Here is a 26,625-nt window from a genome sequence, read left to right as displayed (position 1 = left end):
GATGTGCACTGTCTCACAGAAAATCTCACAAGCTTTGGAGCTACTAATCCGGTGTTTCTCAGAGCATCCATCACACGTCGGTCCAGGTCCAGTAGGGCATGCTGTGCTCTCTCTTGGGCCTCTTCCTCCATTAGTTCCCAGACAGCAACAGGCTGCAAGGGCTGCCCAAGGATGGTATTGTCCTGAGTTGGTGGAAGTAGATCCTCTAGCAGATCACTGTGGCCCCTGCCCTTAGGTAAGGCTGGCACTACCCCTGTGCGTGGGTGGCCCCATTTCTTACACTTGGTCGTGGATGGCACCTCCAGTGGGCTGGGTCCACAGGGCTCTGTGAGCATGGCTGTGGTCTTGGCAGAACATGCTTTCCCAACCCTAGAGGAAGGGGAATATCAGTGGAATATCAGTGAGAGACAGCTGGGGGTCTCCAGATGGGGAATGGTGTGGGGAGGTCCCAGGAGGGGTCTGACTTCCAGGTATTGCCAGTCTTGGTCTTGGCTGGGGTGGCTGAGTGGTTGACACACCACTTCCCACTGTATATCCAGGGGTGACATCCCTTCGCTCTATCGATATGTGTGCTAGCTCATTATAGAAGGGCATATTGTGAGGAATCACCCCAGACCATTTGTTGTAGGTGACAGTTTCCTTGAATTTCTTTTTAAGGGCATGAAACTTCTCCTTTACACTCTTGGGGTGTGTGAATGTATCCTGACTTCCACAGCTCTTTGGCAAACCATGGGAAAAGTTTTTCATGCCTCCCTGTACTAAGGATAGAGTGCGCCTCCTGACTCCCCCAGAGAGCGATGAAGCTCCCCAACTCGGGCTCAGTCCACGTCTGAGTCCTGATTTTCTTGCGTTTCCTCTCACCATCTTCAGGCTCATTCAGGGATGCCTTGTCAGACCTGGTGGGGGTTGGACTCTGGGATGGGGAGACATCAGCAGAGTCTTCGTCCAACAGTAGGAGAGTGGAGTAGACATCCTCATCTTCCAGCATGGGATCGATGGAATATGGCAGCTGTCCTGGTCCTGGACCAGACATTTAGCAGGGCACTGTGGTGTACTGATTGGGCTCTGTTGGTCCCAGCAAGACTGCCTTGCTACCAGTTTCTGCACTACTCAGTGGTTTTTCAGCAATGACTTCAGATACATATGCTGTAGCCAAAACATTGCTGGGGGTGGGGGGACATCAGCATCGGAGTCTGCTGTATTTGGTGGGGGCAGGGGCAGGACTTGGGGAGTATGTAGTAACAGTTATTCATAGGACCTGTGGGAGGACGTGCTGCTTCTGCAGCGGCATGGTGAATACAAGACTGCCTGGGCATGACTGCGGCTCCATCCCCATCTCCTGCGGCACCTAGTTATTGCAAGGGCGCTTCACTGACTTCTGCTTATGCCTGGGAAAGCTGTGAGTTCAAGGACCAGTTGCAGATAAGAACAGCTTGGTTTCAAACAACTTTTTTTAATGAGCCCCTCTCTGCTGGCATGGATGGGGCTGCTGCCAGGGCACATCGTATGGGCAGCCTTCCAATGGCTGTGTCATGTGTTGCTGGACAGATTTCGGGTAAAGGAGATCCGCTGGCGGTGGGGACACACCAATGCCATTTCCCGCTGCTCTCTGCTGCCCTTGCTGGATACCCCCTCACAATCAGAGGGCATGCCCTTCACAGGAGAAGGAATGTGCCCATCGGGGCACTGGGCCAGCTCACAGGCAGGCGTGAGCTGCACCTATATGGGCACTTCTGTGTTGGTGTGGATGGGGCTGCTGCCAGGGTGCATCGTATGGGCGGCCTCACAGTGGCCGTGTCATGATGTTGCTGGGCAGATCTCGGCTGAAGGAGATCTGCTGGTAGCAGGGACATGCCTCTGCCATTTCCCACTGCACTTTACTGCTCTCAGCAGATCCCCCTTGCAGTTGGAAGGCATGCCCTTCGTGGGAGAAGGAGCATGCCCATTGCAGTGGCAGAGCAGGGCACAGGCAGGCATGAACCACAGCTCTACAGGTGCTTCTTGGCTGGTGTGGATGGGGATCAGCAGCTGCAGCATGTATTGCTAGGCAGAGCTTGACCATAGACATCTGCCACTCAGGCTAGAGCGACTGCTCCTTCTTTGGCTGCTCTTGCCATAGAGCTCTAGCGTAGCTGCAAATTAACTATGGAGGGTGTTCAGATGTCACAGTGGAGCCGTGGGCTATTAGTGGGCTCCTCCATGGTGGAGCTCACTAACCATGTTGCAGCAGTTGGTTAGTGAGTGTGGTTAGACCATGTTTAATAAACCTCCATGGGCGGGTCTGACCCCATTCAGACATCACGCTAAGCCACCACGTTTAGCTAAAAAATGCTAACCATCATGCCTTAACATGACGTCTGAACAGGGTCATTGTCAGACTAATCCCAAGGGGTAGTGTGGGAGGAGGATTCTGCAGGTCGTGTGGTGGTTACAGAAGGTAACCTGGTAACACTGGGAAAAAGGAGGGGTGAAATGTTGGATTTTCCATTTTGTGGAATATAAGGTCCAGCTGTTCTCAGAAATATTTTCCATTCTGGTGGAAGCACATAGGCTCCTTTTGCCAGTGGATCACAGAGAGAAATTAGGCAGTCTTTACATTAACAAAGGTGGAGGTAATTTTAGATGTTGTTCTAAGTAATAAAAGTCAGATGAAGCCAATTTGGGTAGCATTACTGCGTGGTTGGAGGGGATGAACTTTCAGAGAATAAAATCCCAGTTTCTGGTGGTATAAAATCCTTGTCCTCCATTGTAGGGTGCTGCTGTAGGACAGCTAAATACGTATTCTCCAAGTCTTATAAAAAAGCAAGTATAGCTGTGTTGACCCGTAGACTCCTCTTCTCACATTACACCTGGACACTATCTGGTTTGGATTTGCAGACGATGTGACTTCACCATTCAGTCACTTTTTTCCCCCTCTGCCCCCACCCCCAGCTGCCTTTTTAACATCTTAGCTGAAGGATGTTCAGACAGTTCAGAAACTCCAGCTTGTGCAGAATGCAGTGGGGATGAGGTGATTCGATCACATAATGTCTATACTGCACCAGCTGCACTGGTTATTGGTGTGTTTCAGAGTCCAATTCAAAGTGCTGGTTTTGACCTTCAAAGCCTTAAATGGTTTGGGACCAAGTTACTTGAAGGACTGCCTTCACCCATATCAGCCTGCCCACACTTTAAGATCAGGAAGAGAGACCCATCTCATTTGCACACCCACGAGAGCAGTCAGGTGGGTGATCACATGTGAGAGGGCCTTCTCTAGAGTGGCCCCACACCTTTGGAACAAGCTGCCATCGGACATCTGCCATACTCCGTCATTGCAGACTTTTAAGAAGGCCTTGAAAACATATTATTTTACCTTGGCCTTCTCTTGATATGACTGCTATTGTTGCTGTTGCTGCTTTTAACATTGTTGCTGGCTTTATTGTTGGCATTTATTGTTTTTATTGTTTTATGCTTTTATCACTTTAAATATTTTCACTGTTGTAATGTATTTTATTGCTGTAACCCGTCTTGGGAGGGTTTATAAAGGTTTATACATTTAAAAGTGGGGTATGGAAATGTAATATGTAGATTTTTATTAGATTTTATTTATTGTATACATTGCTTAATAATAATATTTGTAGGGTTATTTATGGTTGTACTGATTTTTGACAGAATTGCAATTTAACATTTAAAGAAATATATACACACACAAAAGGAAATACATGAAAAGAGTATTTCTTGTATTTGCTCATTATTCCATTCTCTGTGCCGAGATTTGGTGCATCTTCTCTGCTAGCATCTGATTGATACTTGTGAGTTGCAATGCTGGAATGGATATACCACTAAGATGACCTACACTGTGACAGTTCCTCAACAAACAGCACTTAAATTTAAGAGGGCAACATCTTTTTCCTTTGGAATTTTTAGTACAATTTGCATTTACATGACTGAGAGGAACAACAGTTTGTCTGTCATAGCCAGATGTCTGTTGCTCTGATTCTTAGGAGAATGTTGATGCATATAATCTCTAAAAATAGCTTCAGTGATGACTTGCAGAATGCCAGAACAGTTGCATAGGACTAAAACTATGCATCTATCACAAGCATGTGAAGATTACAACAAGGCTTGGAGATAACCCAAAGAAGGAGCAAATGTTGGGCAGTCTTTCCATGAATGCCTTACATTTGGCAACCCATCATCATTTATTTATTTGATTTATTAGCCGCCTATCTGGCCTGCTACCCAGCCACTCTAGGCGGCGTACAATACTAATAACAAATTTACATAATCATTCAATAGAAAGTATTTAAAAAGTTGTTTAACATGACTGTAGTTATGAAAACACCAAAGTCAGTCATTTAAAAATTGTGTAAAAAGCAAAATAAAGGAGGCACTGTATCCTCCAGGACTAGGCAAAAAGACTGCATTAAAATGTATGATACAGAATGGCCATTGGTATGCATGGGTTCCTTTCAAGTTCCATAGGGATACTTTCAAAATGACCATTGGAATTAATTAAAACTAAGGTGATTAGTTGCTTACACACAGTACTCTTTAGGGACTATCCCCAAATGGCCAAATAAAAAACATTCTTTTAAAATTTTAGTACAATAAACCCTGTTTAGATCAGAGAGGGTTTTGTTTTTTTAAGAATCAACATTAAAGGTAAAGGTGTCCCCAACCAGTCGTGTCCGCCTCTAGCGTGCGGTGCTCATCCCCGTTTCTAAGCCGAAGAGCCAGCGCTGTCCGAAGACGCTTCCATGGTCATGTGGCTGGCATGACTGAACACCGAGGTGCACGGAACGCTGTTACCTTTCCCGCCGAGGCAGTACCTATTTATCTACTTGCAATTTCTTGCTTTCGAACTGCTAGGTTGGCAGGAGCTGGGACTGAAGACGGGAGCTCACTCCGTCACGCGGCACTCGGGTCTCGAACTGCTGACCTGCCGACCTTCCAGTCTGCAGTTCAGCGTCTTAACCACTAAGCCACCGCAGTCCCTTAAGAATCAACATTATATTGAGACAAAAAAGCAAAGATAGCCACGTTGACCATTAGAAAAAATCCAAAATCCATATTGTTGTAATACCTTTATTAGGCCAACCAAAAGATCACCCCCTCCAAAAAAAAAAAAAATTCAAGCTTTCAAGATCCCCAAATCTCTCTCTCTCTCTCTCTCTCTCTCTCTTTTGTATTTCAAATATTTCTTGGCCACCTTTCAGGGCAGAAGCCCTCCCAAGGCGGCTTACAGCAATAAAATACATAAAAACAGTTAAAATATTAAAAGTGATAAAACATAGAACAACAATAAAATCCAGCAATAAAACCAGCAACAATGTTAACAGCTGTAACAGCAACAATAGCAATCATATCAAGAGAAGGCCAAGGGTGGTCCGGGAGCTGTTAACACTCTTCCCAGTGAACTGAGCCCTGGTCCCCTCAAGGACCTGCTGTGACCTTTTTGCATTGCACTTTGAGGACAAAATTGCTTGTCTCTGCAGCAAGCGTGACGCTGCTCTTAGTGCAGTTCCAGTTGAGATGTCTGACACCATCATCTTCCCAGTTTTGTGGGATCAGTTTCAGTTGCTGCGGCTTGATGATGTGGACAGGGTACTTGCAGCAATGTGACCAATCACATGCCCTCTCAGTCCTTGCCTCTCCTGGCTAATAAAAGGTAGCCAAGGGAGTATGACTAGGTGGGTCCAGGGTGTGGTGAATGCTTCCCTTTGGGAATGGGTGGTCCCTGCTGTCCTTAAGGGGCAGTAGTGTGACCACTCCTGAAGAAGCCCACTCTGGACCCAATGGTTTTAGACAACTACTGCCGAGTTGCAAATACCCCTTTCTTAAGGAACGTACTGGAGAGGGTCATGGCAGAACAACTGCAGGGAGTCTTGGAGGATACTGAATACATAGACCCATTCCAGTCTGGATTTCGATCTCGCTATGGAACTGAATCAACCTTGGTCACCCTCATGGTTGCCTTTATCAAGAGAGGGACAGGGGAGTGCAACCCTGCTCATTCTGCTTGATCTCTCATCAACTTTTGATACTCCGATATCAACTGTGTGGGATAGGTATCGGAGGCACTGTGTTACAGTGGTTCTGGGCCTACCTGCAGGGCCGATTTCAGAGAGTAACATTGGGTGACCATTCCTTGGCCCCTTGGCCAGTGAGCTACGCGGTTCCTCGGAGTACCATCCTGTCCCCACTGTTGTTTAACATCTATATGAAGCTGCTGGGAGCAGTCATTAGGGGATTTGGAGCCAAGTGTCATCAGTATTCCAATGATACACAGCTCTGTGTCCCTATGACATCTTAACAGGTGAGGCTGTGTAAGTCCTGGATCAGTGCCTAAACACAATAATGGGCTGGATGAGGGCCAATAAACTGAAGCTGAATCCTGGCAAGATGGAAGCCCTTTGGGTGAGTGGTTCCTGGGTCCGGGAGATAGGCTCATTGCCTGTTCTGGATGGCGTTGCGTTTCCTCTGAAATATCAGGTTCATAGTCTGGGGGTACTCTTAGATCCATCACTGTCAAGGCCCAAGTGGTCATGGCAGCTCTGAGTCCCTTTTACCAACTACGTAGCTGGTTCGCCAGCTACAGTATCTCCTGGACAGATATAGCTTCATCACAGTGGTATAGGCACTAGTAACCTCAAGTCTGGATTACTGCAATGCGCTCTATGTGGGGCTGCCCTTAAGGCTGCTCCAGAAACTGGAGCTAGTCCAGAATTGAGAGTCCAGAATAGTCCAGAATTGAGAGCCAGTGTAGTGTAGTGGTGAGAGTGACGGACTGGGAGCCGGGAGATCCGGGTTCGAGTCCCCACTTGGCCATGGAAGCTCACTGGGTGACTTTGGGCCAGTCACAGACTCTCAGCCCAACCTACCTCACAGGGTTGTTGTTGTGAGGATACAACGGTGAGGAGGAGGATAATGTAAGCCGCCTTGAGTTCCTTGCGAGAGGGAGAAAGGCGGGGTATAAATGCAATAAATAAATAAATAAATAAATAAATAATGCAATCCATTGGCTGTTATTGGCAGCTGCCCTTTTTCAGCAAGGAACTCCTTTGCTGAGGGAACTGTACTGGCTGCCTATCCACTACCTGGCCAGGTTTAAAGTTTTGGTACTAGTGTACAAAGTACACTAGTACCAAAACAACTTGAGACCAGGATATCTGAGATAATGCCTTCTCCCTTACCAAACTGCCTGGTCATTGAGGTCATCAGAGGGCATGTTCCTGGTGGTTCCACATGGACCTATGGCCCAACTGGAGTCCACCCAGAGAACAGCCTTCCTATGGAACTCAGGCAGACACCATCACTGAGTTGTTTTCAGCACCTCCTGAAAACAGCTCATTTCTAGGAAGCCTTCCTTGGTTGACCAGCCAGTCTTATTGGCACTCTGTTTTTAAAAATAATTTTAATATTGTGTTTCATTCTTTTTCTGTTTTATCATTTTAACTCTTGTTTACTGCTCCAGAATCTGTTTAGATGTGGAGCGATATACAACTGTTGTAAATAAATAAATACATAAATCTCCTTCCACTGAGGAAAACAGGCCAGAGGAAACAGGCCATTGAAGGAAATTGGAAAATGAGATAACATTAGTGATGATAATATCTGGGAATAGAAAGGAAAGGGATACCCTGTATCAAATCCCAACCCACAAGACCCCTAACTGAATTTGAAAAATTGTTATCATTTGAGTCTGAATCAAAGGGTATTATATCACAGCTTTTCACAATTTCAAATGGCCTAGCAGTGGTGAAGGCAGAGGGAACAGGGCTGGCATAGGACACTGATCTAAAATAGACATTTCAAAATAGTCACGACGGGCTTTGTGGTCTTTGGCACCATTCAAATCAACCTGGGCATGAATATGACAGAATACCCTAGAATTGTTAAACAGATGGCATTTGACACCCCAAAGGATTAGTTATATTTACAAATATGCTAGTGCTTGCATTGGAGGCACTTTTCTCTTATGTGGTGGGGTTGTAGGACCTCACAGACGTTCTGGAATCAAGGCAGGGGAAACCATGAAGCAGAGAATAGAGGTTTCCCCAGCATTTGGTTTGCTCACAATTTATGAAGGAACTCAGGTCTCAGGCACAGGGAATTGATTTTATCTGTGTGCAAAGAACCGCCGGTGAAGTGGAAGGCTGAACAAGAACCATCCTTTTGCAGCTGGATGTTGAAACTTTGGGAATGGCTTTAATGGAAAAGCTAACAAAGCAAATCTGGGCCCAATGGATAGCACAAATAGATAACGTTCATACTGTCTGGTTTCCATTCATTGAATATGCGCCACAAAATAAGTTGGACCTAATTCCTCCATCTACTCATGGCAGCTTGTGGAAAGATCTGTTGGAGTCAGCTGCCGTGGTCTCCCACTTCATTCTGTGATCTTTTCTTCTACAACAATATATCTTTCATGTGTGTGGCCAGTCACTCTGTACTGACAATTTTGTTGTTATTTATGATGAAAAAGTTAAAATAACAATAACAAAAAAAAGAGGAAAGGGATAAGAGATGGAAAGCTGTTATAGGAGGAAGTGAATGTAAAAACAGCAGGAGGGGGGGATGAAAAAACTGGCAGTTTAGGGGGACAATAGGTGCAACTTAGTAAGGGTACAGGATGCTAAGAGCATTTTGAGTACTGTTGACCTTTGTCACCAAATCACTTTTACAAGAGTGTCCAGCCACAGTAATAGTTAGGCCAGAATATCTGGAGAGCCACAAATTTCCCGCCCGTAGTTTGGAGCTTCATATGTTGAACATGATGCCCTGAAAAGGGCTCTGCCTTATCAGGGCTTCTGATCATGGGAGCTCTGTAAGTGCATTCAACTGAACGTGCTTGCGGAGCCTTTTTTAGACCTTCATGCTCAATGCACAAAGGTCTAAATGGAAGCCAGGCATACAAGGATGTTGGGGGCAGAACTTACTTGCATACCCACATCCATCTCTCTACATTAGCCTTACACACAAGCAGGTGCATACCTGCATAGGGCCAGAGACAGAACTCAAAATCCACACAAAATAGATCACTATGGGTCACAAAGGAAGCCAGGCCCCAGAACAAATAAATCAATGATAAGTCAATTTAATTCCCACCTGCTCCCACTTTCTATTAGTAAACTGGCACTCACCCAGACATCTTCAGATAAAGTTTTTAATAATAAACATGAAATAAATCCATCTGCCTATTTTAAGTAAGCAGATACAAGATACAAGGGTTACTCAGAACTAACTCCAAGGGTTACTTAGAAGTAATAGGATTACCTATTACCTAGAAACCCCCTTTCTGTTTGTCTAGGTTTTCTAAGGGATGGAGGGACCATAATTATGGGAGGGACAGTACCTCAAGGGTAGAGCACATGCTCGCACACTGAAGGTCCAAGGTTCACGCCAAGCACCTCCAGGGGGCCATCTACATGGCACTGTTTCCATCCTTCACTCCATTGCAACTGCACAGCATGGCAGCTGAGAATTAGCTTCTGCTGCAGTACACATGTGATTTACTGCAGACTTTCCCAACAGGAAAATCTGCTGTGTCCTTTTTTTTAACCATTATATTTTAATGTGCAGCTGCGCAGGAAGGTGAGTGTGGGGGTGCGACACTAGGTTTTAGTGGCTGTTTTGTATTTTAGGGGTTCTGTTGTGTTTGTCCATTCCTCGCTAAGTAAAATGTGGATGATCTGCTCTTTCATTACCATGCCAACTGTTTGGCAGTTCTCCAGCCCGAGACTCTCACGATGGTTCACACACACACCAAGGGGTGAGAGGTACGTGCCTGCCCATCATTCCGAAATGGTGGCTGGAGTGAAGTTGGTCTTGGACCTTCTACTCCCCTGAGATCCCCCAGCCCTTGGGCACTGACTCCAAAGCAACCATTGTGAAGACATGAAGCTGCGAGGGTGTGCGAAAGTGTGGTTGAATAAATGAGCACGCCACTCCATACCTCTGTAACTGCGCAGCAGTGAAGGAATGGGCGGGGGGAGTGAAAGGGCATCACAGAGTGACACAAGCACTAGGCACGTCTACAACATGCCCACCGCAAAATGCGAAGTCAGTTTGGGGAAGGGACAGATAGCTGGCAAATGCGGGAAACCCGCAGCAAACCAAAACCATTGCAGCAAAACACCTCTTTGGAAATCCGCATTTTCCGGGAGAAAACCACGGATGGCTGCAAAGTGGTGACTGCATTGCATGTCCAGAAGGACCTTGACTCGCAGCTGCTCTGGAGTAAATCGCTTGTGTAGACAGGGCCCAGGGAGGGCTAGGAACAAATCCTGCTTGAAACCCTGGCGAGCTGCTGCCTCTCAATGTCAACAATACTGAGCTAGATGGACCGATGGCAGCGTCCTATATTCTGACGTTCTATTTTTAAAAGCTACACAATCGTACACTTTCTTCCTCCCTTTCCCTGCTTGTATTAATGCTTGCCCTTGGAACTATTAAACTATATAGTAGACAGAGAGGCAGGGAAAGTACAATTGCCAAACAGAGGAACAGGGAGGATGCTAGGGATTTGACCGGCTGTGTCCGAGGCCAAGATACAAGGCAGACTCAGAATGTAAATGACAGGAGGTTTGGCAATGCAAAAGACAGAACACAGTTGATTGAGAGAAACTGGGAAAAATAAGAAAGAAAGAAGCATGAAGTGCAGATATAGACCTGTTTCATGGTAATCTGGTTCATGGTGATCTGGGAGATCATCAAGAGAGACCGAATACTAGGGCAACGGGGATTACAGTAAATGAAATAATGATGGGAACAAATCTGCATCTCTCTGAAAATAATTGGCAGGTTATTTCACCCCCCCACACACACACACAAAGATAAAGGCTGTGATGGGGACTGAAGGTAGATACTGACTGATTTTGAATTTTGAATTCAAAATCAATTCTGTATTGATTGATTGATTGATTTTGAATTCAAAATCAATTCCTTTGAATTCTGTACTGTGCAGCAATAAAAACACAAACCCTGGATTCTCCTTGAACCCTGCTTAGTTAAAATAGACATGGGTGGCTGAAGGTGAACTGGTCACTGGTCCATTGTTGGGCAACTCTTTTTAAAACCTTAGGCTACTATGGAGGACTTTTTACCTACGGATAAAAGAATAAAATGGGTTACAGTTGATCTTGATCTTTGGTGTGGGGTGCAAAATTGAATAGGGAACTGAGTTGCCCCTTTTATTTTTATTTTGTATTTATTTATTTATTTCATTTCTATACCGCCCAATAGCCGAAGCTCTCTGGGCGGTTCACAAAAATTAAAACCAAACAGCACACAATAAAACAATTTAAAATATATAGAACATTAAAACCACAATATAACAATACAACCACAATAAAACCTAGCAGAAGTACAGGAGTTTAAAATACAGATTTAAAACAGCAAAGCTAAAAGTCTAGAAAGCTAAAATGCTAAAATGCCTGGGAAAATAAAAAGGTCTTCACCTGGCGCCGAAAGGAATACAATGTAGGCGCCAGGCGAACCTCACTATGGAGCTCGTTCCAGAGCCGGGGTGCCAGAGCAGAAAAAGCCCTCCTCCTAGTAGCCACCTGCCTCACTTCCTTTGGCAGGGGTTCACGGAGAAGGGCCGCTGACGATGATCTTAAGGTCTGGGCAGGAACATATGGGAGGAGGCGATCCTTCAGGTAACCTGGCCCCAAGCCATTAAGGGCTTTGAATGTTAATACCAGCACTTTGAATTGGGCCCGGAAATGGATTGGCAGCCAGTGCAGCTGAAAAAGTACTGGTGTAATATGAGCTCGCAGGCCAGCAATAGCTTGCTGCCCTATTTTGGACCAGCTGAAGTTCCCGGACCGTTTTCAAAGGCAGCCCCACGTATAACGCATTGCTGTAATCCAGACGAGAAGTTATCAGAGCATGGATAACTGTAGCTAGGCTATCTCTGTCCAGATAAGGGCCCTTTCCATTTGTACATAGGGAGCTCCATGTGCAAAATACTATAGGGGTTCTAGAACACAATGGGTGCCCTGTGTAAACATTAAGTGGAGTTTCCTACCTTTAATGGCTGTAAATGACTGCTACTGTGTTTATTGGTATACACTTGAAGTGTTTATCATGCCAGGGCTCTGGCTTGGCCACTGCAGAGTTTACCTGGGGTAGCCTGGCTAGAGTTGTGTGCAATCAGAGAGGCATTTGCAAGATCCAGAATCCCCAGGCTTTGTATACCAGCAAGGGCTGTGATTTAAATAGATCAGCAAGAAGACATGATGACTTTCTTGCCCTGGCTGATCCTAAGCCCTTGCTTAGCTAGCTTTCTGGGACTAAATAGATATTCTAGTGTGTGCAATGCTGCTGAGCTCCTTGGTAACATCAGGAGTTCTGTTAGATGCAGCCCTTACTCTGGATGGCCATTTGGCTTCTGTAACATGAAGTGTCTTTTATCAGTTGGTATGCTAGGAGCAGCCTCTCCATATTTTGTCACAGTTATCCACACTCTGGTAACATCCAGGTTAGATTATAGCAATGTTTTGAAGGCTGTTTGGAATCTTCAGTTGATTCAAAACATGGCAGCCAAGTTGTTAATTAGGACTTACTGGACTGAACACATTTCACCACTGCTAAAATATCTTCACAGGCTGCCCATTTGATTCCTGGTAAACTGTTGTTGATTTTTAAAGCTCTAAATGGATTGGGACCTGTGTATATGAAGGATTGCCTGCTCCCATACAGCCCTACCTGTTCTCTGGGTTCAACTCCCAATGTCCTTGCAGGTGGTGACAGCAGCTTCCCTAAAGTGACACCCTATTTATGGAATTTCCTCTTCAGAGAAAGGCATTTAATGTAAACTCTTTTTTTTTTTATGGTGGGAGTCAAGTTCAGATGTTTGTTAGTTTGTTTTCCTGGCATTTGATGGCCTATTAATAATATGAGTTGGAGTATTATCTGGATTTTCACAGAATTGGCTTTGGACCATCAGGAACACATGAAGCAAGAAAAGCTGAGTGTACTGTACCTTTAAAATCTGGTTTTCACAGGTCACACAACACCAGAAAGGAACATACTTCCGGGTTGGGTACGAGGAGTAGAACAGAGGAGTCCAAGATGGGTGGAAGTTTTTAAAAAAGGAAATTCTAAAGGCACAATTACAAACAGTTCCAACAAGAAAAAAGGTAGAAGACAACAGAAGAAGCCAATGTGGCTTCACAAAAAGCTTAGAGATGACCTGCAAACAAAAAAGGACACATACAGGAAGTGGAAGGAAGGCCAAGCAACAAAGGAAGAGTACAGGCCGGTAGCACAGAATTGCAGGTATGGTGTCAGGAAGGCTAAAGCTGAGAACGAGCTGAGGTTAGTGAGGGATGCTAAAAGCAACAAAAAGGCTTTCTTCAGATACGTGCATAGTAAAAGACAGAAGAAAGAAATGGTAGTTCAGCTATTAAATAAGGATGGCAAAATGATCACAGATGACAAAGAAAAGGCAGAAATGCTCAATTCCTACTTTGGCTCAGTCTTCTCCCAAAAGAGGGTCTATGAGCCCCCTGGCAAAGGTGAAGTACAGGCTGAAGGGCAGGATTGCAACTTGGAATCAAGAGGCATATGGTCAAGGAACACCTCATTACTTTGAATGAGTTCAAATCTCCAGGGCCAGATGAACTGCATCCTAGAGTAATAAAGGAACTGGCAGAAGAGCTCTCAGAACCACTGGCTGTTATCCTTGAGAAATCCTGGAGGATGGGTGAAGTGCCATATGACTGGAGGAGGGCTAATGTTGTCCCTATCTTCAAAAAGGGTAAAAAGGAGGAACCTGGGAACTACAGACCAGTCAGTCTGACATCAATCCCTGGGAAAATTCTGGAGCAGATTCTAAAGCAATCCATCTGGAAGCACCTTGAAAACAATGCAGTGATTACGCGAAGCCAACATGGATTTGTCAAGAACAAATCCTGCCAGACGAATCGGATCTCATTTTTTGATCAGGTAACCTCCCTTGTGGACTGTGGAAATGCTGTGGACATTATATACCTCGACGTCAGCAAAGCTTTCGACAAAGTGCCCCATGATATCCTGATGAGCAAACTAGCTCAAAGTGGGCTAGATGAAACAACGATCCGGTGGATCCACAGTTGGCTACAGAATCGGCCTCAAAGAGTGCTTATCAATGGGATCTTTGCAAACTGGGGAGAGGTAATGAGTGGGGTACCACAGAGCTCAGTCCTGGGCCCAGTGCTTTTCAACATTTTTATTAATGACTTGGAGGAGGAAGTGCAGGGAATGCTGATCACATTTGCAGATGACACAAAATTGGGTGGGATAGCTAATACCTTGGAAGACAGAAACGAAATTCAAAGTGATCTTGATAGGCTGGACAGAAAACAACAGAATGACATTTAATAGGGATAAATGCCAAGTTCTGCACCTAGGAAAAAGAAACCAAATGTACAGTTACAAGATGAGGGATACGTGGCTCAACAACTCTACAAGCGAGAAGGATCTTGGAATTGTTGTCGATCACAAGCTGAATATGATCCAACAATGTGATGTGGCTGCCAAAAAGGCAAATGCTCTTTGGGGCTGCATTAATAGAAGCATCGCTTCCAAATCCCGGGAAGTACTAGTCCCCCTCTACTCAGCACTGGTTAGGCCTCATCTGGAGTACTGTGTCCAGTTCTGGGCACCACACTTTAAGAAGGATGCAGACAAACTGGAGAGGGTTCAGAGGAGGGCAACAAAGATGATCAGGGGACTGGAAACAAAGCCCTATGAAGAGAGACTGAAAGAACTGGGCATGTTTAGCCTTGAGAGGAGAAGACTGAGGGGAGATATGATAGCGCTCTTCAAGTACTGGAAAGGTTGTCCCAGAGAGGAAGGCCAGGATATCTTCTCGATCATCCCAGAGTGCAGCACGCGGAATAATGGGCTCAAGTTACAGGAAGCCAGATTCCGGCTGAACATCACGAAAAACTTCCTGATTGTTAGAGCAATAGGACAATGGAACCAATTACCTAGGGAGGTGGTGGGCTCTCCCACACTGGAGGCATTCAAGACGAGGCTGGACAGCCATCTGTCAGGGATGCTCTGACTTGGATTCCTGCATTGAGCAGGGGGTTGACTCGATGGTCTTATAGGCCCCTTCCAACCCTACTATTCTATGATTCTATGATTCTAGGTTACTGAGGGCATGGTCAGTTGAAAGACACAGCCCTAGGAATGGCCAGATCATACTGAATTTAAAGTGGAGGGATGGGCACACAGTGGCTGAACTGCAGGGGAGCTGAGTTAAAGAAAAACAATGGAGTAAAAGTACTCTGCAAAAATGCAGCTTCCCCACAGGTTAAACTCCAGGGTGGCTGTGCCACAATGACAAGTGCCACAAAGGAACTCCAAATTGTCCCAATCCACAGCAAGTCACTCGTGAAGATATGTCCATACCATTTTAAATAATTGTAGAGGAGATCTAGCAGCCTCAAATGAGAATGCTCATCCTGGAGAAGCTTACTTTGATGTCCTTTATTATTCTGCTAAATGATAAGAAGCATTTTAGCATATGTCAGATGCAGTAATCTGTATCCACTTTGGATCACTTCAAGGGAAAAGCGCAACATAGTTAAGAAGCTCTTCCCATGGCTGGAGCATGTCTGCACTATATTGCTTCTACAGTCTTCACAATATTTGGAATGGGATGGCTGAATTGTAAGGCAGTGCTGAGATCACAAATATGTATACAAATTGGATACCATTCATCACAGTTGTGTTTATGAACTTCTCGATACCCTTCTTAAGTCTTTTCATTTTTCTTCCAGAGACGTCAAAGGCGACCAACTGAAGCTATGGTAGGTACCTTCAGAAAGGGATAGGATAGTTTTGTTGTAAGATATAACCAATTTGATCTCTCCAGTTTAATGCTATTCTTATAGAATACCATTGGTTGATCTAGAGCTTTGACTCTTTCTTTGGTTTCTTCTCATTGAGGTGGTTAACTTATGTCTAGGCTGTACCAAATCAGATTGCAGCCTGGGGCTCACATAATTTAATGCTTCCCAATGAAAAAATATTCCTGCATATAAGGGAGGGTATCCCATCACCAGATACCACTGAAAAGGCTCTCTCCTCTGTCACACTATCCTCTGAAAGCAGTCGTATTTGGAAAAGTACTGCCTTCCCAGATTATTTAACCTTTTAGGAGGGCAATAAACCCAATTTCCCTCTTCTCCACTTATCTCTTACTCCCAACCCCAGGAAAATCACACCCCCCCCCCCGGCTTATGTTGCTTCCAGATGAGTCTTTTATGGTACCGTTGTCCTGCCTCATTCACATAATTTTACCAGGGGTCCAGATGCCATCATCTTCAAGTCATAACCCTCCCATGTTTTCTCACTTCTTCTACCTTTTCTCTTGTTACAGATAATTTGTTAAGAAAGAAAAAATGGAACAGATGTACAATGCCTTCTCATTGGTAGTGCTAGGAGTCCTCAATCTGGAAGCACCCTTAGCAAAAAAAGAAGAAAGCTCCTGTTAGCACCATTGGGGGCTGTTTTCCTAAGCTGAAGGCTGTTTAGGGAGGTACGGCTGAGGAGAGAAGGTGAAATCTTGCAAGTTTGGTTAAGTCTCACTTGGCAAAATATGAGATTTGGCAGTTTCACAAGACTCAGGGCTGTTCCAGATGGAGGATTCCAGCACCACCAATCATTGTTTTTCAGCTGTAAACTACAAGTGGACTGGCTACGGAACTTTCTACAATGTCGGGGGAAATTGCGTTCTGTCCAAACCAGTGGGTGGAGAATGACAGGATGTAGCCAAAGCTCTTCATTGCTCCCTCCCACCATATCGTTTGTGCGGAGGGTTTTTTGTGTGTGTTGCGCAATTCTGGAAGACGAAAGGTCCACTGCTGCGACTTCCTTCATTCTTATTTATTGTTTGAAAGTATCATAGTGGAGGCTTGTGTTTTACTCCCGTGTAAGCATGTGCTTTCCCCCACACCTCATTTCCCCCTCTCCCTCTTGGCTGCAACCAGCCACTTTCTTCTCCCCCATTTCATCCACCACCACCACCAGCACAGCAGCAGGGGAGAAGGTGCAGCTGGAGAAACACAGCTGCTGGATGGCCTGAAGCCATGAGCACACGCCCCCAAGCGACATCACACTACACATCACAGCCACCCCCCCACAAAACAACGCAAGCTCCCCAAATCAGGCAGCCACACAACTAGGTTTTTGTGGACCATGCCACAACCAGAAAATAGTTAACAGATTTTCCCTGGTTTGAGAAAATACGGAAGAAGTGGGGGGAAACATGGGATGACACCGGACAACTGCAGAAGACTGATGAAGTTGTATAGGCAGTCCAAACAATCTCGCAACGAAGGAAAGCCAATGGCACTGTAAAAGCCTAATCTGGAAGAGCCCTCAGTGAAATGTCATGATACTTCAGGCAAGGGGTCCCATGTGGCCCAGGCTCAGTTTGCAAGCAACTGCTGCCCAGCCAGGTGCAGACTATGGAGTGCCTGGCCCAGCAGTGGTTGCTGCAGGCTCTCTGGATAGAAGTGTGGCAACATAGTCAAAAAAGAAAGCAACTGGGGGGCTTGGGTAGCACAGTAGCTGCTGGGGGAGAGCAGTGGCTCTGGGAAATAGATTTGACTCTTGTGGGCCCAGGCCTAGCAACACCACTTATCACTTGTAATTTTACTTGAATTTTTACCTTAATTGTTGTGATTTGGCTGTTCTGAGTTCTGTAAACTGAGTGGCACATGCATTTTATAAACAAATATTTTTGAAAGTGGCTGGTCATGTGCAGAGCAGCTGTGTGAAATAGCTTCTACACTTTTTAACATACAGAACATATAAGCTATAAGAAGAACCATGTCTTAGCTTTTCCAAGTGCTTTGAAGATCTGCTGCTGCTTCTTTGTCTCTTGTCATCTTTGATAGGGTGGGAAGCAACGGACTCCTTTCGGACTACACAAGCACTGTGAGAAGTGTTTCAACAGATATTGCCAATTTCCAGTTGAGCCCACCGTCTCTTGTGAGGTGATCAGCTGCAGGTCTCACTGTGGTGCTGCCTTCCACATGTGTAAAGAGGATGAGCATCAACTCCTGTGTCCCCTGACACAAGTCTCATGCCTTAACTCTGTTTATGGCTGCCCTTTTACCATGGCCCGTTTTAAAGTGGCAAAACATCTCCAAGTCTGCCCAGCCAGTATAGTTTCCTGCTCTATGGAATGGAATCGTTGGCCATGTGTAGACTCTGAAGTCATTCTGCATGAGAACATTATGAAGGAGGAGCCCAGTGAAGACTGCCTGGATGTGGCTCTAGCACTGAGAGACCAGAAAGCTCTCTTTAGGGCACTCAAAATGGCTGAACTTTTCCCTGAATGCAGAGAGTCTCGTCTCATGGAAGAAGCAGCTGATGATGGAGAAGAAGCTGTTGGAAGAGGAGCCAGTCCGTCTGAAGCAAATAATGCTCAGCCAGCTGAGCTCAGCCAGCAGGAGCGTGAGAATTTGGCAAAGGACAAAGAAGGTATGGATCTGGTTGGTTACAAAGCCTGGGAAAACATGTTTAGCAAAGAATTTACAGCATGCAAAGTGACAGGCCTACTGGTGGATAATGAGAAAAGGAAAACTGAGAGCAGGTCTCTGAACACAGGACAGACTTGTAGCAGTAGTGTGGAAGAACCCAGCAGTATGGGACATAGCAAAGAAATCCAAGCCCCTCCTCAAGTGGACTTAGCAGCTGAAAAGACAGGCCTGGCTCCTTGGCAAGATGGAGTACTGGAGAGGCTGAAAAAGGAGGTTCCTGTAGGGGAGTATAATATGTATCTGGTGCACCATGGGAGGATGCTCATTCATTTTGGTCAGATGGCTGCTTGCACTCCCAGGGACAAAGACTTTGTATATGGAAACCTGGCGGTTCATGAAGTGAAGACTGAGACCACCTTCAAAGTACCAACCAGCTATTGTGGCAAAAGAACACACCTTGGGGATCCTATGGCGCATAAGAAGCCAAGTAAAAGTATATCTCTGGATACTTCAGAGCTGGGAATAAGTCAGCAGGATCTTCCTGAATCCAATCCAATAAAAACTACACTGCTGTGTGCCCTGGAGAAGGAACTGAAAGGGCATCAGATATCTCAGACAAAGTCTACTGATGCTCTATATGTAGATTTTGGGACGCAAACATACAGTTTTGCCATGGAGCCTTTCTCCTCCACAGCCATTCTAGCAGACATTCTAGATACAAAAGGCCCACCAGACCTCCATTTACAGCTTCACAGTGAGAGTGTAACCCAAAGACATAACAAAAACAGCTCTGTTTTCACATTCTCTTGCAACCACTTTTTCAGGAGAGATGAGTTTCCTTCACATTTCAAGAATGTTCACACTGATATCCAGTCCTGCCTAGATGGATGGTTCCAGCATCGCTGCCCACTCGCCTACCTGGGTTGCACTTTTGTTCAATATCCCTGGCGCCCTTCTGGGCAAAGGTCAAGTGTTATCTACAGCCAGCATCTCAAGACATTTGCTGTCAAGCCAGAAGTAGATCCTATGCTTTCAGAACCAAAGGAATACAACTTGATCAGAAATAACAGAGGGAAAGAAATTGATGTTCTGAGTAGCCTTCCCTTGGAGATCCTGAAGTACATTGCTGGGTTTTTGGATAGCTTCAGCCTTTCTCAGCTGGCTCAGGTATCGGTACAGATGAGAGACATCTGTGCTACTCTGCTGCAAGAGAGAGGAATGGTTTTTCTGCTGTGGGAAAAGAAGAGATATTCTCATGGGGGCACTTCTTGGAGAGTCTGCAGAAAGGCAAGTGATGGGGACACTGGGGAGTATGGTGGCATCATCCAAATACATTAAGTACTTAAGTATTTATACTGGCCTCTGGATTTTGAGTCATGGGCATCATAAGTTTCCACAAGAGCATTTAAATAATTTCAGCTAGGCTTGGTTTTTTTTTTTTTTTTTGCACTGGCTCAAACAGTACAAACAAGTGTGGTTTGCAAGGTCTCCTGGTCTGACCTGATGTTTCAGGCTTTTAAACTTCTCAGGGTCTCCAAGGGAAAATTAGATTTCAGGGCAAGTGGCCAGAAGCTAAAGGAGCACATTATTTCCCTTGGTTTCTATGCAGTTTTGCTCATAGCTTCACCCTATGACTGTTGGGCTCTACACCTGAAGCACCGCACCAGCCATAGCCAGGCTCTGCCCCCTGACCCATGAGATGATGCCCTCTATCTGCTGTATAATGCCAGGTTCCACTCCTACCTTTCAGGCTCCACCCTCTTCATTTCCAGGTTCACTTCTGAGCCTCAGGAGACCGGGAAATTCTAATGACAAATGGATGCGCTTTGCTTAATTGTTAAGAAATAGGTTATCAACAGTTCAAAATGAGTCTCACCAGCATGTGAAATGGCAGGCTTAGTTTTCACACAGAAGTATTTATATACATGTGCACTGGGGATAGGCTGCATCCACTACCTAGTTGGAGACATAACTTCTAGAGACCATGGGGAGAGACCTAAATCCTGAAGACCAACAACAATTCTAACAAAACACAAAATTTTAACATGTTATCCCCCCAAATGCAAAACAAACAAAAATAAAAAATGGCTATGATCTACCTGTAACCAACCAACACCTTCAGTCCTTGAAGTTGGAAGCATTTTATATTTCAAGGAAGTATTTTCAAGGATGAGGTGCAGTGGTATAAATAAAATAAATATTAGTTCAGGTAGCCATTTTCTCTATAGTACTTTGACATTTGCAGTCTCTTCCTATGCATGTTTACTCAAAAGAAAGTCCCACTTAATTCAAACTCCCCCGATTTTACATGTCTACAATACCTTGGGAACATAGCTGCCTAATAGCGAGTCAGACCCTGGGTCCATCTAGCCCAGGATTGTCAACGCTGACTGGCAGCATCTCTCCAGGGTTCCAGGCAGGATTCTTCCCTAGCCCTACCTGGAGACACCAGGGGTTGAACTTGGGACCTTCTGCATGCAAAGCGTGTGCTCTGCCACTGAGCTATGGCCCCTCCTTCTCCCATCTCATCTCATCTCATCTCATCTCATCTCATCTCACCTTCTCTCATCTTTTGGAAATCCCTGAAAGAGATGGCTAAAGGAAAATGCCACTGACTTTATGAGGGTATAGAGGCCCATCAACACACACACAAATATGGCACAATCATCTTAAGTGCATGCAAAAGTTGCATAATTTCATCACAAATAGCACTACAGATTGTAGTGGTAAATGGGCAGGGCCCAGAATAATCTATGGTGCAAACCTACTGTGTATCTTTACAAGCCTTCTTGTACATTGGCTACAAGCCAATGCAGATCATACCATCTAGTCTCTAACCAAGTTACAAGAACAAAGCAAAAGGTAAAAGTGCATTAGTCAAACAGGCACACCCAGCCACAGGATAATCAGTGGGGCAATTCCATTTAATAAATACATGTTGATAACAATACAGTACCGTGAAGCCTTTGCTGGTTGACTTTTCAACCCATGGCTTCAGCATCAAAATAACCCAAGCTAAACTAGGACAGGGACAGACCTGACATCCCCAGACCTATGATCAAAACACACACACTCCCTCTCCATCATACCCTCATACACATATAGCAGTCAGACTTGTGTGGATCCTTAAGCAAATTGGGATGATAAGCAGATACGGTATAAATCTGACTCTTGAATGAGGATCTCGATTTATAAAGTGAATAGGGCCTATGTACACATAAATCTGGGTGTGCTGGTTTAGCATTAATGTATTGAGCTGACAACCTAGGAAACTCCTTTTCAGATCACTGTATCAGTAATTTATTTTATCTGAAATATTTATAGGCTGCCTTTTAGAATACAGCCCTCACAGGGTAGCTTCCAACATATAAATTCACATATATAGACATATCTCGTTGTTGTTGTTACTGAACAGATTTAATCTCAGGGGTGCCTTTGAGCATAGGCAATGGCAGAGTAGCTCAGATTCCAAAGAGGAACCGCAAAACGTGGGGGAAGAATTTTCCCAGACTCTTCCAGACAGGGAGAGACAGACTCCTCAGGTTTCAATAGTCCAGCTGGATGGAGAAGGCCTCTCTTCACATACCCCTGTGAGAGATAGCAAACAGGGAGAGGTGGGGTGTGGAGAGCTGAATTCTTAGATGCCAGGCGCAGATGCAGAGCCAAGAGAGAGATGGCAGGGGCGGAGCTTAGGCAAGCTGGCCAATTGGCCCGGCGGGAATAGCTACATGTAGAGACCTCACGAGATAGAGGGAGATCCCCCCCCCCTTTAAGTTAGGAAAGCGTGCCCGCTTTTTCTCAAATGCTGGGCAACTTTCAACCTTGGTTGCTTCCCTTTGAACTCCCTTAAGGCATTTCCTTTGTAGTCTGTGAGTTACTGACAATTTGCATCTGTATGACCCATTGAAATGGAAAGAAGCCTCTTGTCTGTGTTTTGATTTGGCTTCTGAAGTTTACAGCAGGGGCAAAAAGGGAAACCTGACATTTAACTAAGTCTTATATGCTGAAGCTGATTAAGTATTATACATGTGTCTTTTATTTTGTCCTCTTTTATTGCTTCCAGACACAATACGTATTTTAAATGGATGTCTGAAAAACACTTTCCTGCTAAATATTATCTTACTCTTGTAATGAAATCTTTATTTTCTTTCCCACTCAGCCTCATCTTCCTTCCTTTCTTGCAAATAAATTAAGTATGCAGATTAACTAGAAGGACAGAGAAAGTATCTCCCACAGAAACCTACAATTGAGATCTCAATCAATTTGATCAGAAGGTGTGTGCATGTGTGTGGGTGTGTACACACACAGAGAGAAATTGAATTCATCTAGGGAGGTTCTAGCGAGGAAATACCCCTCCTACCATTAATCTGAATATAGGCAACTTAATTCAGTCCTAAAAATCTCAATCAGAATGACAAATGATTGCCTAAAGTTCACGCTATAATTTATAGACCAGGAGTTAAAACCCTTAAAACTCAATATATATTTTCTAAAAATATTGAAAAATATTTAAAGTGAAAAAGACTAGTTTAAGTTAGAAAAGTCAATCAATTACTTAGAAAAGATAATTATTTAAATAAGTTGAATGTGTCCTTACTAATAAAGATCCAGTTCAAAAGGAGAATATATAGTCCTTTTAGAAAATTAGAAAATGACTTAAGATCCAGTTAGTAAGGTAAAAAGTCATTGCAAATTACTATTAAATCACCCTTCCTTCCCTTGCTCTCTCTTTGGCTGCACTTCTGTACAGGTTTATCTGGGACTATGTCCCATTGAACTCAGTGGAACTTGCTTCTTAAGTAGACCTGCATAAGAACATAAGAAGAGCCATGCTGGATCAGACCAAGGGACCACCTGAACAGCAATATGGGTAAAGGGGTATACTACAGTGCTGTTACTGTCCACTGCTACTGCCCCTCAGCTGCACCTTTGGCCTTTGCCATTTCTGCCGCACTGCACTGCACTGCACTGCACTGCTCTCACTCCTCCTCTTCTGCCAGGTGAGTCAGAGGAGGTGGAGCAGTATCATGCTTTTAAACAGGAGACCCTGTTAATTTTGAACAGGAGAACAGCAAGGAAGAAGCGGTGGCGATGGCAGCAGTGGCTGTGGACAGATAGTGACAGTTACATGAGCGAGTTCTAAGATCATGCCTCAGAGAACTGTGGAGCTACCTTGAAGCTCAGTGGTGGGCCACAGATCTGGAGCATTTGGGCAAATCTTGAAGCACTGGCAACCCCAGCCATCTCCAGGAGTTCTAGCCCTCATAGGGTGAGGAGAAAGTGGAGATGTGCTCTCTATCCCTACCCCCTCCATCGCATCCCCATTGCCTGCCCCCCCCCGCCGCCCTCCCTCCTTGTGTTGGAGGATGAAGGCCTGCATCAGTGAGCCTCCTCTATGCACGCAGGCTCTCCATACAATCCATAAACTGCATGGGGAGTCTCCCTGTGTAGAGCAGACTCCTTGCGGCAGACCGTCACCCTCTCATGTATGGAGGGTGGCAGGCCCAGACAACAGAGGGGGTGGTGCAAGCTGGTACGCCCCCGCTCTCCCCTCACACAATTCTAATCATGAAAGCTAGAACCTCTGAACAGGGCTTCTATTGTGCATACATCAAGCTTTCTTTGTGGCATTAAAGGCTAGACACCTGGTTCATTAAAACGGAAGAAAAAAATATATCAGGATGCTGAATCCAATCTCCGATACTTGTATCTTGCACATGGTGGCTGTGGAATTAGAGAATATACACATTCTGGATATCTAGTCTTACACTAACCTACCTCCACTATAAGGACAGTGAAGCAAGAGAAATTACTGGTCTACAGATATTACCTTGGCTGATCATTTCTCTTATTTTATATTGGGAAGAACTGTTTGCAAGGTCATGTGGTTACAGTTTTGACATTTTCTTCCTATATTTCTTGTTTATGCTCTTTATAGATCTGGAAATTTAGCAGCCTGTTCTCCACGGTTAAGAGTTGGCAGTTCCGCGACATTCCTTCCATGGCTGCACACTTAAAGAGCTGCCCTTTCTATGATGTGGAGCGCAAGAAGGACCCTGTTTTGCTGACTAGCATTTTTTCACCTCAAGAGCAAATGCAAGAGAGTCTGGTCTCTACATTCAGGTGTGGGCCTGTTCCAAAGAAACTTCAGAGAAGGCTGCATTGATTTCTAGACAGAGGGTGTTTTTCTTTTGCAAATAAAGTATTAAAACATTTGCAGTTTACTCTGAAATGCACTACATATTCTGTAATAGCATTTCAACAGAATATATTTTCAGGCTTAAGGTCTAAACGAATGGCCTTCAATAAACTGAGGATACAACCCAGACTCATTCAAATCAGTGGTAATGTTGTGTCTGACATCAACAGAATGTGAATTGCACCCAAAGGCTTGAAGATTGTGACAAGCAGGGTGAACAGACTGGTTAATGATGATCTGTACATGTCTGTTTCATTGTCTTTCCCCCCTCTTTCATGGCGGAATGGAGGAAGCCAGGCTGATTGTCCTTTGGTTCTTTTTCATGAAAGCACTGGGAAGGGAACCTGACATTAAAATGATAAGTAAAAAGAAAGACAGGCTGCTTACCTGTAGCTAGTTTTTTTTAGTGGTCCTGTGTAGTCACACATGCGTTCTGCTCCTGTGCAAAGCAAAGTTTGGAACCTCCAAGAGCTAGAAGATGAAACTTTTTTTGGTAGGAGGCCTGTTCCCAGTCATCAAGGTCCATTCTCACGCCTTGCCACTAATTTCTTAATGGACTGCTGCAGGGGCATATATAAGGAAGTGTTAGTCCAAGAGCAGCTCAGAAGAGATGCTCACATTGGGGGACGGGGTATGTAACTGCATAGATGGCTACTCAAGTAACTACAGTTATAAGTAAGCAACCTGTCTGTCTTCATGATTTCTGTGTAATTCCACATAAGGGAGAATGGCAAGCTATCTTACACAGAGTTAGGGCAGGTAGCCTTTAGGCAACCACCAAGCTCAACATAGCCTGTGTGAAGGAGAAATTCACCCTCACTTTAACTTCGAGAGTGTAGCAACCCAATAGCAGCACAAAAAGGCTCAGTAATGGTGATACCTTGGAAAACAATGGCCCTTGTCAAGTGTGCATGGATTCCCCATGGGACTGGCAGCTGAGCTTGCTCATAACACAATCTGATGAGATCCAGTGTGCAAAATGCTTAGTCGACACTGGCCAGCCTTATTGAGGGTCCTCATAAGAGACAGAGGTGACAGTCGAGACAGAGCCCAGTCATTCTATCTATGCAAAAGACCTATCTATTGATGTACATCCAGTACATGCAGGCTCAATTAATGGTTCTAAGAAGATCCCTGGAAGGTTTTGGCTCAGATAGAATCCACCTTTGGCAAAAAGGGCAGGTCCAGCTTGAGAACTACTGCGTCCCTATGAAGGACTAAGCAAAGTGGATTGTGTAAATGCCAACAATGAATGGTTTTCATAGAGGCGTATTTAATTTAGTTTTAAGGGGGGAAGTGAGTTGGTTCCATTGGGTTTCTGAGAACTGCAATTCAAGGTTTGTTTCTCACTGAGGTTTAAGACCCAGGGAATTACTCTAGCTTTCTTGTATCAGCCACTCATAAATTAACAACGCCAACCCCTTTAATTTTGATCAACACAAAGATTTTCAAATATTGTGACCTCAGAACATCTCTGCTGTGCAATTTTTGTGTGAATGAACCGACCTGACTCTTTTGCATCTAAGTCAATGCACCATCTGGAAAAAGCTGAGCCAGAGGGCTTCATCACACGGAGCTTTTATCCTACGATTAAGATTGCTCCCTCATGGAAGTTTGCAGGCTCTTTACATGATGCTGTGATTATTCAAGGGGTCTCCTGCATGAAATGCCCTTTGTTATGTTTTTAAATAGATCCCAGATAATGAGCTATCAAATTACCCCACTGTGTTCCACTTCAGTTTCCTCTGGAAAAAGAGTTAAAGCGGAAGAAGAGTGAGATCAATGAAAGACAATGGAAGATTCAGATATGGGGAGAAAGGGGAGGGGGGGGAAGGAAGCGCATGTAAAGGGAGTCAGTGGTGATCCTGCCTTTAAAACAGAAGCAGAAAGCCCCGTTTTAAATACAGGATTTTAGGCTGGTGTAAAGATGCCGAGAGTTTCCATGGGGATCAGCTT

General features: G+C 44.8%; 1 protein-coding gene across 6 annotated transcripts in view; it reads left to right on the top strand.

Annotated features, from left to right (window-relative positions):
- The window catches only part of FBXO40 (F-box protein 40), a 37,209-nt gene extending 12,166 nt beyond the window's left edge, over positions 1–25,043 (top strand). For 4 of the 6 annotated variants that reach the window (XM_084835290.1, XM_084835291.1, XM_084835292.1 and 1 more), the window contains 3 exons: positions 15,759–15,788; positions 17,883–19,757; positions 24,409–25,043. In XM_084835290.1, the coding sequence (XP_084691416.1) occupies positions 15,759–15,788; positions 17,883–19,757; positions 24,409–24,636 (2,133 nt within the window). In that variant the 3' untranslated portion in view covers positions 24,637–25,043. Of the gene's footprint in view, positions 1–15,758; positions 15,789–16,360; positions 19,758–22,629; positions 22,745–24,408 lie in introns of all 6 variants that reach the window. The other 2 variants (XR_014787890.1, XM_084835294.1) reach the window with 2 other exon arrangements.
- Positions 25,044–26,625: the final 1,582 nt, after the last annotated feature.

The sequence above is a fragment of the Heloderma suspectum genome, chromosome 2 (genome assembly GCF_057233095.1).
Source record: "Heloderma suspectum isolate Gila_16-S chromosome 2, 16-S_ref, whole genome shotgun sequence".
NCBI classification, from domain to species: Eukaryota; Metazoa; Chordata; class Lepidosauria; order Squamata; family Helodermatidae; genus Heloderma; species Heloderma suspectum.
This window is presented reverse-complemented; position numbering and strand designations above follow the sequence as displayed.